Source organism: Pelmatolapia mariae, linkage group LG15 (genome assembly GCF_036321145.2).
Source record: "Pelmatolapia mariae isolate MD_Pm_ZW linkage group LG15, Pm_UMD_F_2, whole genome shotgun sequence".
Taxonomy (NCBI): domain Eukaryota; kingdom Metazoa; phylum Chordata; class Actinopteri; order Cichliformes; family Cichlidae; genus Pelmatolapia; species Pelmatolapia mariae.
In genome coordinates, this window is record NC_086240.1 from 16,252,841 (window position 1) to 16,266,290 (window position 13,450).

General features: G+C 37.9%; 1 protein-coding gene across 2 annotated transcripts; it reads right to left on the reverse strand.

The window, feature by feature from the left end:
* Window positions 1-3,704: 3,704 nt before the first annotated feature.
* Window positions 3,705-12,383, reverse strand: taf1a (TATA box binding protein (TBP)-associated factor, RNA polymerase I, A). Of its 2 annotated transcripts, none has more exons than XM_063495498.1 (11): window positions 12,186-12,383; window positions 10,642-10,815; window positions 10,172-10,335; window positions 9,788-9,901; window positions 9,497-9,695; window positions 9,149-9,270; window positions 7,015-7,173; window positions 6,661-6,727; window positions 6,274-6,397; window positions 6,028-6,182; window positions 3,705-5,496 (listed from the first exon to the last, which is right to left on the reverse strand). In XM_063495498.1, exons 2-11 carry the CDS (start codon window positions 10,766-10,768, stop codon window positions 5,417-5,419), a joined length of 1,311 nt encoding a protein of 436 aa, XP_063351568.1. In that variant the 5' UTR covers window positions 10,769-10,815; window positions 12,186-12,383; the 3' UTR covers window positions 3,705-5,416. The 2 variants fall into 2 exon arrangements, with proteins under 2 accessions (XP_063351568.1, XP_063351569.1); XM_063495499.1 differs by having other exon boundaries at window positions 12,182-12,383.
* Between the last annotated feature and the right edge of the window lie 1,067 nt (window positions 12,384-13,450).

The window sequence follows — 13,450 nt, forward strand, 5'->3', positions numbered from 1 at the left end:
TATGACTGTTACCAGATTTATCATGTGGTTTAAAATAGTTAAGTAGGTTGTTCATGCTCAAATTGCTCATGTACCCTATAGAGGTGGCTCAGTGTTTAGGTTTTAATTATAGACTATGGGACTGCCTCTTGCAGTATATTTAATGAGTTATTTTTACTGTAGATTTTAGTTTATATCTTCTGTTTTGTTACCTGTATGATCTGTCACCAAACCCTTCTACCAGATTATAAACATTTCTGGTGCAAAGTTGAGTATTTAACCATGGTGCTTTACAGGCCATTTGAGGATCTGCAATGCCCGAGGTCATTCTTTTACTTTCCATTTTCTCTTCCTTCGCTGTCACCCTTAAATAAAGGCGTAAAACGCACAAACATAATCTTTAAATCTTTTTATTCGTGAGCTGATTTGTATTCCCCTTTAATTTCTTAGTTTGAACCACGGCGTTTACTTCGTTTTATCTCCTTCCTGCTTGTAGCACGCGGCACTGGTGAACACATCAGTATGTTAAGTCCAAATTGCATGGCTGAATTATCGAGCTTTCTCCCTCCATCTCCCTCTTTTGCTCCACTTCCAAGCCCTTTCCATACTTGAAATGTTTTGCAGAGTTACTGAGATGTTACACTGTCACTGTGCAAGTCTGGATTTTAAGTTACAAATCCTCAGAGCCCTGAAGACCAACCAAGCGAGACTCTGAGTCACCCAATGCAGTGTGTGCGTATGTGCAATTGTGTGTGTAGCTTTTGTAGAGCAGGGAGTGAGGCTGCACGAGATGGGAAAACTCAATGTCAGCCACACACAACAAAGAACCATCCAAGGCCTTTAGATGTCAAGCACAAAATTAAAACATCTCTCTGAGCGCCGTTTGTGTGTATTTGTCCCAGAAGCAAATAGATTCATCCTGCAACCTGCGTGGATGATTAATTACACAAACAGTTATTATGCTTGTCAGTTCACAGTGGGGTTAGGCCAAAGACGTCAGTAAATTTCTCTCAGGGCTAAACGAGGTTTTAATGGGTCTGTTAGAGTCATCAGAAGAACCTATGGAGACAGGATTTTTTTAAATTTTATTTTACCTGATAGATTTTACAGTACCGTTTGTCGCAGCAGCCTTGGGGTGCACTCCCAGATGAACATATATCATTGCTTCATGTAGGCTGAGAACTAGTGGAGATGGTAGAACCGGTGGAGCTGCTCAGAGGCCAGTAGCTCTATACTTACTACCTCCACCTACCATTATTCTTCAAATGTGATTTCTTTTACATCAACGGCCGCTAAGCCAACGTGTAGTGGAATGATTGTGTTTACATCAGTGTTAACTTTGATAGCAAATTTTTGATTTAGTTGCAGTCATAGTCTTTTGACTAGAACATCATTTAGTTTTCTTTTAGTTTCAGTTGACTAAATATCATAAGATTATAGTAGACTAAATCTAAAGTTGATTCAGTTAAATAAAATATAGTGTTAAAGTTTGTTGTGATTTTACCAGTGTGAGTTGCTCCATATGATTTAGAAAGTGTTTCACTTTCCTTGATATCAAATGTGAAATGTGTCCATGTGTCTGCTCTTGCCTTCTTCCCAAGCACTGACATTTTGTTGTATTTTTCATGAGAAACAGGGAGCAAGCGTGTTAGCAGAACCCTCCCACCCAGATCAAACTGTGCGTGTCTAACCTTACCGCAGACAGATTGCTTCTAACTGGAGGACTTCCGAGCTTGTCCCGCCTTTCTACCTACCTAACCAACCTAATTGGTTCTGATTGGATCGTCTCTCCAGAATGTTTTCATTTAATTTTTATTAGTTGACGAAAGTGTCAGTACCTTTCATCATAGTTTTTGTACTCATGCATTCGTTTTTATTTAGTTATCATCTTGTTTTCACTGGAAAAAAAGAAAATGCAATTGATGAAAAATATGACAAAAATTATTAGTCAACGAAATTAACACTGGTTTACATGATGTTATTTGGCTTAAATAAAGCTGAAGTCTACATTAACACCAGTATTGGAAAATTAAAGTATCTTACCTATAAAAAACTTTGTTACTTTTCTATTGCTGCTTGTAAGTTCAAGTCCTCGTCCGCTTGCCTATGGTGTTCCACAAGGTTCTGTTCTTGGTCCTCTACTTTTTCTGCTGTTTATATCTGCTCCCTCTTCAGGACATTTTTGACATTTTTAAGAACTGCTATGCACTGCTATGCTGGGGACATTCAGTTTGAACATATTCCGTTTAGTTTTAAGATATTTCTAAGCAGCCACCCTATGATAGCTGGGATAGGCACCAGCTCCCCCACGACCCTGAGAATATGTGGAAGACAGTGGATGGATATTTCTGAGCTTCGGATCTTGCGATGGTGCTTGGACACTTTTAAAAGTTTGATGGATAACTATTTTTTACAACTTCAGAAAAAAATAGATATCCTTGTTTGTGCCTCTCACAGATTTGTGCCTAAGGTATTGGAAACTCCAGGTTCCCTTGCCACTTTTGCTATATCTTCTATCAGGAACCTACAGGTAACTTTTAACTCAGTTTTCACTTAGGATACTCACATTAAAACCTCTGGTTTGCTCTTATTTTTATCATTTAATGAATATTGCCATTGCCATGCTCTGATCTAGAAATTGTTTTTCATGCTTTTATTTCATCACATTGGGGTTACTGTAATTCATTGTTAACAAAGCTTCCTTGGAACCTCTGCAAGTTAGTCAGAGCACTGCTGAGAGGGTTCTAAGTACTCACATGTCACATTGTTGCTAATCCAGTTGCATTACTTCCCTATTAGTTATCATTTTTGAAATTCCCCACAAAAAATCATCATACATTACTTGATTAGGGAGCAATTCATACTATAAGCTTTTCTCTTTCACAAGCTAGGTGGAATTAATGTTTAAGTTGCATTTCGTACACAGCTGAGTGTCTGTACCATTTAGATGTCTGTTAGGCCTCCAATCAACAGAACATTGCTCAGTGGATGAAGGTGAATTGGTGATTGCTTGAAATTAGGCTAAATTCAAATCTATACAGAGCTAGAAACAAATACTGTTCAACAAAATTCTGAAGTAATTTTTTTTTAAAGCTACGACTGACCGAACGGATTTATACCAGAAAATGTCCAAATATCTAGTGATCAGCGGGCATAATTCTGTGATATTTCAGACTGTTTAACATTAATGTATCTACTGTTGCTTGAAGGATCATTCAAATTTCGTTGAAATGACTGGGAAAAGAAGTTGGAAAAGAACATGAACTCCCCTCCAGCGTTTCAAAGAATAATAATCAGTGTGTTTGTTTTCAGGCCTGATTACAAGTAAAGACAGAAATCAGCCACCTGGTACAACCACTTCACTGTATTAGAAATCTCAGTCTAGAGCTACTTGGCGCCTTGACCTCATCACCCTGCATATTCATCACACTGGATAATGAGGACTGCATTCTTGGAAATATGTGATGTTTTGCAAGAACTACAGATTTATGGGTATAGCATCTGAACATCGATATCAGCTTTATTTATGATGGTAAAAATGTTGCAAAATGTACAAGCTTCTAGAATAAAATGTGAGAATGTGTAAAAAAAAACAAACTTGTGTTTAAGTTACTGTAAAATAAGTAAATATCAGTAAATATGCCATTTACTGAAGGTGGTGGAAATGTTGTGGTTACATAAATTGTTTTTGGTAAATGTTAAAAAAAGAATAGGGCATGGAGAGTTTTACATTCAGTTATTATTATAATAAACATTGACTTTTTTTCCAGGGGGAAGAGGAATACATACTATAAGAAAATAAAATAAATTGCATTGGATCAGCCAAATTATTATTTTGTATATCAGTACTGGGCCAGTGCATCCTTATTAAGCACCTCAAAGCACCAGGTGTGGGATTTAAGTGGTTGATTTAGCCTTAAACAGGAATTTCCTCTTGGATACTTCATCCATAAAATAATCATCCACACTGTTTATATGCTGGTGTAACACATCACAATAAAATGACAATATTTTGATGATGGTTTTATCTGTACTGAGCTTCCTGTCTTGGCAAAGCACACAGAGACAGTGCAGGGAGCAAAGCTGCAGGTTTTAACAACAGTGTTTTGAACAGTCGGGACAACCTGCCTCAGACTCTCGCAGCTGCTTATGAATTGGTCATAAGGATGCTTTCTGTTTCTTACTCTAGATGATCCCTAAGTTGGGACTGCTCCAGCTGCTAAGATTTAAGGAGAAATTAAAGTCAGAAGAGACCAGGTGCATGAGAACAGATGAGAAAAATGATTTGTTGGGGAACAATTCAATCCCTGGACAAAAAAAAAGAAAACTGCCCTTTTAACCTTCAACCAAAGTCCCTACAGAGCATCTCCAAGGCAGAAAAATGACTGCTTCAGCTGTGAACATCTGCGTAGATTAAAAAAAATTTAAAAAACACTGGGGGGGAAAAAAGCTTTAAAGAGGTCACAAACAGGACAGAGACCAAATAAGTGACCATTTGCTGACTTGATTCTCCTTGCTACAGCCCGAGTTTTGAATTTTCGAACAACATGTCTTACGTATTCCCAGATCCGTTCTGCAGCTGCTCCTGTGGTTAGGCAAGTGCTTTGGGCTCTGGTTTATGTAATGACTGCAAAGCAACACACATATACAGTACGGCTGACTGAGCTGCTGCATGGCCAACACTGTGGCAAGCCGAAACAGAATCATTACAAACACTTTCACTTATTAAATTGGCATGCTGCTGAATGCAAGAGTTTATTTCATGGTTCAGTGCAAAGGAGTCAAGAGCAACGCCAGTATTTGAAGGCCAGAAACATGCCCTGATACTAGATTCATAGGAACAGAAGTATTTATCTTTATAGACAGAGAATAGAAAAAATGAAGCACTAGGAGTTTAAGTGGAGTCTTTTGATATGAAAAGGTTGACGTGGATGAATTCGTTGTATGGGTGTAAATATAAACACAAGTCAATTATAAGCAAACTCAAGGCACTTTTGCATTAAACGACTAAAAAACGGAAGCTTGTAGCAGCAACCACCTGCCAGCGAGTCTGTCTTCCTTAAACGTCCTCACAACACGCTGCTCAAAGGTTTGTGATGATGGGTCTTCTGACACGTCAACAAAGCTGTCAGAGAGAAACTCCTTCGAGCTCTGTGCAACATACATACACTACTAATGCTTATGAATTTAACACTCAAAGATTCGCTGAGGTCAGAATAAGAAAATGTTCATAGAAAACATAAATCGGACATGAACACTAACAGTCAGAGGTACACTTTTCAAAATTAGGTGATCATACCCTCCAGATACCCACTGCAAAAATGCAGAACGAGAGCTCCACACAGTGGAGAAAGTAAATCTAGGCACAATTTGCTCACGATTTTGGGAACGTCAGCCTGCTGGAGGACCTTTAGTTAACATTTAACAAAATTGAGCCTTAATATCTTCCTTTTCTTTTCTTTGTCTCAGCTTTGCCCTTCACCTGTGAGCCATTCACACTGTACTTCAGTGGCCGGTCTGTGAAAAGAAAATACACAAAATACAAGAAGACAGAGAGTAAATGTACAGCTTTTACTGTGAGCTTTTAGGGGCAATGGGAGACTTTTTGCAGTAAAACATGACAAAGTTGCTGCTGTTCTACATAAAACATAGGGGGGGGGGGGGGGGGCTAGCAGAGTGATAGTACACTGACTTTGTCCTATTGCAACATCTATAGCAGATTATTGTGACAGTGTTGGCATGCTTGACAATCTCATTTTGCACCAAAACATTTTGTCATTTTTTGTTACTATTATACTCAACATTTGCCAGTAATTATTCGCACAACTACCTGGCAATCCAAAACTCTAAACTATTTAAGTCACTATCGCAGTAAACTAACAAAAGCAGAAAATATTAACGTTTTAGAAAACTGAGCAAGATTGCTTTTTTCATTTTTCCTTTAAAAATTGCAATTAAATTATAAAAATGACTAATTAGTCATGAGATCCTTTCTATGTCAAGATATCATTTTCAGAATTAATTCCACTAAAATGAACAGAAACCAACCTGGGCAAAGGATTTTTGTCAGCGAAGCTTTCACTTCAAAAAGCTCGGGGTTCTCCTTTGAGTCTTTCGTGGCATGGAAGCTCGTGAAGTGCAGCGCAAGCCACCAGTCTTTTCTTTCAGCCATCTTTTCACAGACAATGTTCTCCCAGTCTACTCTGTTAACATTACATAACAGTAAGAAACAATAATAAAGTATGATCTGTTTCAAGCTGAATTAAAAATATAACTTAAAAAAACCACACATACTGATTTTGAAGCTTTTGGATCACTGCCTTTAAACGGATCCACACTTCCAGGTTGCTCCCCCAGCAATTGAAGGCCAGCATTTCCAGGACAACTCCCAAAGCTTTCGTGGTGTCACTTTGTTTCTCTTAAAGAGCAAAAATCATATATTTTTTTATTACATGAGAGAAAGCATGATTTAGAGACACGGCTCTAACCTTGGAGAAATCAAACAAAGGAATTAACATTACCTATTTAGTACTGTCAAAACAGAGAACAGCTAGCAGTAAATAACTTTTCTATACATTTACTTTGACAGATTTTAATTCTGCTTATCATCAATTTTGCAGCAAGACTGAACTTTATTTGGCCAATGGTAGACATTTAAATCCATATTTAATTCCCTTTTACCTGACTGAAGCAGGAGAGAGCTATACTCCAGCATCAACTCGTGGCTGGGGACCAATGCATGGAGGACCTACAGCAAAACAACCCTGTTAAACTTCACACTGAATAAGGTTTTAAATTGGCTGTTATTAGATTTAAAGCTATGTGGACAAAAATGAGAAGACACACTGTATCCAATTTAGTTTTAAAAGCGTACAATGTCCCCTCTTTCAACCTCCAAATACACAAACTATAAAATATTAATCATTAATACCATTTGAACACCTAGATTCTACTTTAAAATTTCATTTTTTGAGACATCTTTAAAGCACTGACTGAAACAGTAAATTGTTCAGTGAGTTTCATATGCAGCTTTACCTTCAACACTTTCATCAGTCTCTTCTCCGAAGCACCTTGGCACTTTAAATACTGGTAGAGGTAGACATGCGCATTGGGATTGGGTGGGAAATTGCTGTCATACGCATAGTCATTCAGGACTTGCAGAGCCTCCTTGTGACGCTCATAAAACTCGAGCATCTGCCAAAAAAATGAAACAACAGTCATGTGATCAGTACTAGTATTTTCCTTCCACTAAACAACAACAAACCTATAAACAGGGCAACATGTGACAAACAGAAAGAGGCTATGTCTTACTGCATTAATCTGATCTCTTTATAAACTGCTACTGATAAAAGCAGATGATAGAATTAGGTCGTGAAAAAACACCAACGTTTTATTAACGTTTAAGCAACATTACTAAAAAAAACAGCTGTAAACAAAATGCGCATTTCTATGCAACATTTCAAAGACTTTCAACTTTATACAAGGTGCCATTGATGTTGTGTTTGTTGTTTAATTACTCATCTGCAATTTTTCAGTTCTTTTTTCTCTTTCAGTGAGAGAAATCTAGTCTGTTATGACTTTGAACAAGTGAATTAAAGGCAAGTTCAGTGTATGAGGTTAAAATGCAAAGTAAAGTCACGTCAACAGCAAATGTTAGATCTGCCGTCCATTTGTATCTGAGAGCTCTGTAAAGTCCTTTCTTTTCTTTTTACAAAACTCTTTAATTTCTCCTGAACTCTTTAGCACTTTGCCCAGGCTGAGCCACCTGACAACCAAGTGGTAGTCTCAGTCACCACAGTCTACTGTTCCTCCAAATATGCAACAAACGGTCTCTGGTTCACTGCTCTTCCCTGAGTACGTTTTAACTATTTTAGTTACAACATGGTTAATTTTTAGCACTGAATTATAAAATACTTCCTGCTGTATAACACACTGGAAAAGTACCAATTCCACTCACAGGTGTAATTCAAACACTTTATCTTGTATCCACTTCAGAATACCAACATTTTTTCTCTCAGGTTTGGAGACCTATCCATTGTCTATCCAACCATGTGGTTACGTCAGTGAACAAATCTCTCCCTGGTTTCACTGAGTGCAGTGCTGCCAGCTCCTCCGTAATCTTAAACTCTTTTTTTATCCCATGTAAAGAGGAGTAACTGGCCTATGTCACTGATATCAAAGCTCTGGTCCAGAGCCAAGGAGAAAAAGTCAAAATTGTCTGCTTTGTTTTTCAACTGTAGCTCCAGATTTCCCCACAATGTCCTTGATCCGTCTTGTTATGGATGTTATGTTAGCATGTCAGAGTCCACCTAACGTCCACCAAAGAATGCCTTACAGCTTATTTTGTAAGAAAACGCAAAGCTGGTCAACCATTGATGCTAGTAGCATCCATAAACGCTCATATTTCACCGTGTGTTTAGTAAGTAAGTATGTCTGTGGAGGTTCTCAGTCATCCAGGTATTCGTAGTCTAAGGAGCTTGGGGAAAAAAGCGTCTGGACTTCTTTAAGTTGCTTGAAGACGTTTCACCTCTCATCCGAGAAGCTTCTTCAGTAAGTAAGAAAGTAAAAGTTTATATATATAGCACTTTTCACAGACAGATGTCACAAAGTGTTTCACAAGAGAGGTAACGAAAACAAATCATAAATACATCATAAAAACCCTGGTCTAATTAAAATAAAAAGGTCTTTAGCTGCTCTTTGAAGGTCTCCACCGAGTCCAGACACTATAAAAATAGAGGAAGTGCATTCCACAGTCTGGGTGGAGCTTGGAAATACCAGTCCCATAATGAGTGTCTCATAATGATGATCCAAACTTTAAAATTTAAACACAGCAATCTGCTTTTTTTAAATATATATACGTGAGCTGTTGTAGTTTGGAGCTGGTTTCGAATGTGTGGAATTTCTGGGGGGGGTTTCCCGATGCCTGTGTGAATTCAATTCAGGTAATCAAGCTTCCTCTCACATTAGGTTCATTGGTGTTTCTAAATTAGCCATAGATGTGAACGTTATTGTTTGTCTGTTTCTCTGTGTTAGGGTGGCGGTCTGTCCAGGGTGTAGCACACTCTTGTCCTATGACACCTGTGATAGGCTTCAGCGCCCCTGTGATCCTGAATTGGATAAGCAGGAAAAAAAATGAACGGATGAAGGGAAGGAAGGAATGAGTGTTTACCTCAACATATCTCAGTATAAAACAATCCCAGACGCCTGGATTTTTCAAAATCTCCTCAAGATTCACTGACGCTTGCCTGAAGTAGTTTTGCATGGTTTGATTGGAATCAGATTCATAATAATCTGAAAAAAAGAGCGCCAAACTTTAAAGATGTGAGCCCAGATAGACAGGTTTTCACACACAAACACATTTTTCCCCAACATAATGAATTTGAATTGCTCTGTCAAACATGCAGTTCCCATGTCTGACCTGTAGGTGGCAGTGTGACTTCACACGAGCCTAAAATACGCCCGTTACTGAGAAACCTAAATAATGCATGTTCTGGGCTGTTATGCTGCGTTGCCTTACCGCTGCTGGAGCGTGTCGACTTTTTGTCACACCAGATGATATAATCCAGCAGGCCCCTGTAGGCCTGGATCAGTTTAATATTCTGAATCTGAGCTGCTGTCTCTTTCCCGTGCCTCCAACTCTCAGCACTAGCAAGATGCCGCTTTGCATCTTCAATCTGGTGGTGGAGGAGGAGGTGGAAGGAATGTTCCAGAGAAATCTAGAAACACAAAATGACAACACCTCATAAGAAAAAAAATATGCAGATTCACATGAAAACTGCACTGCAGGCACTTTTATTAGTTGAAGTACCATAAGGTAATGTCTAAATCCCGAATGCTTCATTCGCTCATAGATGATGTTGTAATCTTCCATTGTTGAGTTGGGATGATGGTGAAAGATTTCAGTGACAGTTCTCCAAATAAACTGAAATTTCAAAGAGAGCATTAATGTCAAGGATGAAAATGAATGCAGTGTTCATTCAGTCTTCATTAATTCTACATCTTGTACTCCTGCACTTTAACTAAACAACTGTAAAACTATTAAGTTTAGGGCCTTTATGGAAGTAATTCCTCTTTTACAGCCTGGGAGGGAAACCAAATATTTCATTCATGCTGTGGTGTACAACTGTGTGCAATTATGTGGCTTATACGTCCATATGAATGGATATATGACCAAAGGAATTATAAAATCTACCTCCTTAGATGGCTGCGCTGTGAAAAGATTTCTGTCTTCTAAAATTTGGGGGTAGTACACCATATATTCTGCTGCCTCCTCCCATCTGTGGTGCAGCATGGCTTCTCTGATGCGCTCCCGACACATGCTGGTGGTCCGGCGAAACCCATTCTGTTGAGTCTGATCTGAAGATGAAAGGTATGAGTTCCAAACCTCAGACAACATTGGATTTGTGAGGCTGATAGAAAAATTTTTGATACCTTTTAAATTTGTTTTAATAAAGAAATAAAACATTTTTATTTCACATTAAAGTGAAGAAATGATTTCTTAATTACCTCTGACAAAACTTTTCTATAATGTAAAATCCAGGACTGTGCAGAAGCCAGCAAACAGTGTACCATACATTGATCAGTGAGCAATAAGTCTTGCATCTAATATGTCCTCTGCTGTCTAACAGAAAAATTTATTTATGGAAATTCTGTACAACCCACCTCCATAAATGGGTTTAACCAGAGGGAACTTTGATTTCTTCTCTCCTTTTGAAGAGTTGTCCTCTGAGGAATCAGAGTCATTCTCTAAGTCAATGTGAGGCTCCAGCTCTCTTTCTAAGTCATCCATAATCAGCACAGCAGTTAGACTCAGTCAGGATACTTTAACCGGCTCATCTGCAAGAAGAAAATTAGTAACAAATACATAAATGTATTTTTCTTCCTTTTTAAAAGGTACGTATTATTATATAAGACAAAGCAATCAAAAACAGGCACCATTAGTGTCACTGTTTCATGAAAACTTATTTAAAGATATGCACTGCACTAAAAATTGTCTATCAAAATGGTAAATGGTAAATGAACTGGTTCTTACATAGCACTACTACTCTATCTGAGCACTCAAAATGCTTTACACAACTTGCCTCATTCACACATTCACACAAGCACTTTTTCTATGGTCTTTCCCTGTAAGTGCTTTCTATCTAAACTTCACACGCATTCATACTCTGATGGATGCATCGGAGAGCAACTTGGGGTTAGTATTTTGCCCCCACAACACTAAACCAAACCATATTATGCAAAAATCTTAGATACTTTGGATTCTCATCCACATACAAGAAGGTATCTGATGGCTCCCAAATTTATTGTGCAGCATGATAATTACTCCAAACATGCAGTGCTTAATTAATTTATGTCATAAAAAATGAGAAAAAAATGTTAGAAATTATCAAAAACTTGTTTAAACTAAAAAGTACCTTTGTTATTTATTAGTCAAATAACAACAAAGTTGAGCTGAGCTATTTTCTTCTGGTTAGGAAGTAAACAAAAGTAGTAAATAACTGTAATTTGACATCTTAATCAGAAAATAAATATCATTTAGGGTGGCTGTGGCATAAACCCTAATAAATTTGTTGAGCACTGTATATTGCCAGAGTCATTTTTGAAAGAAAAAAAAAACAGTCAATCTGGGCTTGCATACAGACACAAGATCAAATCAGGCAGCTTGAATCCACTGTAGAAATGTTTGGAACAACCTACCCAGTAGCTTAAAAACGTTGGGTATGAGCACATAGAAGCATTACTGCTGTTTTAAAGACAAAAACACTCACTTTAAGACTTTACTTGTGTCTGTGTACTACACTTCCTGAGAAGGTAAATGACAAAATAAAAGTATTCAATACTTAGTAGAGGCTCAAATATTTACACAGTACTGCATTTAAACAGGTGTGCTTGCCAATAGTTCAATGATGTGTATTAGAGCAAGACCGCTCCAAAAACTTTCATAATATAATTGCTCACTTTATACTAGAGTTGGCAATGTGCAATTGATAAAACTTTGGACATCTACACATGGGATATACCAGTGTTATTACAGTCTTCGAGCTATTCTTTGCAGCTGTATTTGATGCTAACTCACTAGCTTTCTTCACAACGGCTTATTTAGAGGCCACCGACAAACTACAACTTTACTTTTTAAGATATCAAGAAATGAACATTTTTTCCACAAAAAAACAAAGAAACGGTCTGTTTTCTTCTGACTTACCCACCAGTTTTAAGTTTTCTCAGACTGTTCTGGAGAAAATTGTTTATCCGCCGTACCGATGTTAACAGCTACCTGCATCAGAGAGCTAACGTCCTATCCAACGAGCATTGCTGTTGTTACTCTTGAACATTAATATAATGCAACGGATTGCTATGCTGTTGATTACTGTGACTTCCACACGTTGTTTTTGACCGCCATGCTTTAGCAGCTAAGGAAGTACAGTAGGAAGCTACGCTGCCATTGGCTGCTGTACCCGGAAAGGGCGGGGAAAATACTTTTCTCCTTCCTCCTCTGAACTGAAGCGAAGAAAAATGACTCCTGTTTACAGATATTTCCGCTTTTGTGTTTCTATAAAAAAGGAAAAAAGAGGAAAAACAAGGATAAGAAACCCTAGACACAAATCAGCATTGTTTACCCTCTCCACTTTACTTTCTCTACGCGTTTATTTATATTCAACATGGGCAGTGTATAAAATACATTATTTTGTAACTTTTTACATAGCTCATGTTATTCACGTTTTTTTGTTTATTTGTTTGTTTGTTTTTTACCATTACTCCAAAAATATTTAGGTATGACATACTGAACTTTTTACTCCACACCATTTATTTTAAAGATTTAGTTCCTTATTATCTTTCACTCAGAAGGATAGCAGCAAGAGTAAAACGGCAGGTTTAGAATATGTTAGTGAGATCTGCTATGATGTATGGTTAGGAGATGTTGGTCCTGACAAAAAGACAGGAGGCAGAGCTGAAGGTTGCAGAGTTGAAGATGCTCATATTTCATTGGGAGACTCTAGACAAAGTTAAAGGGACAAGGTTGAGATGGTTTGGACTTGTGCAGAGGAGGGGCAGATATGCTGGACAAGTGATGTAGTGAGTGACAAGTGAATGTAGTGAGGGAGGACATGCAAAGGGTGACAGAGGACAGAGGAGGGACAGGATTAGATGGAGCCAGATGATCCGCTATGGCAACCCATAAGGGTAGGATTATAACTATATTATACGGGGTCTAAATTTTTCTTTTACCTCTTTTCAGAATAGTTACTTAGTAGAAAACAATTATCAGGAGTTTGTGTAGTGCCACTTTTCATCAGCACAGAGGCTCAGTGGTTAGTGCTACTGAAAACCTGGCAGGGCTCTTTTGTGTGGTGTTTACATCTTCTCCCTGTCCTTGCACAGGTTTGCTGTTAATCTCATTAATTACCATCATCGGTTAAATAAATGCTAGTGATAAAAATATAATAAGATGACATTTTTATGAGGGCAGAGG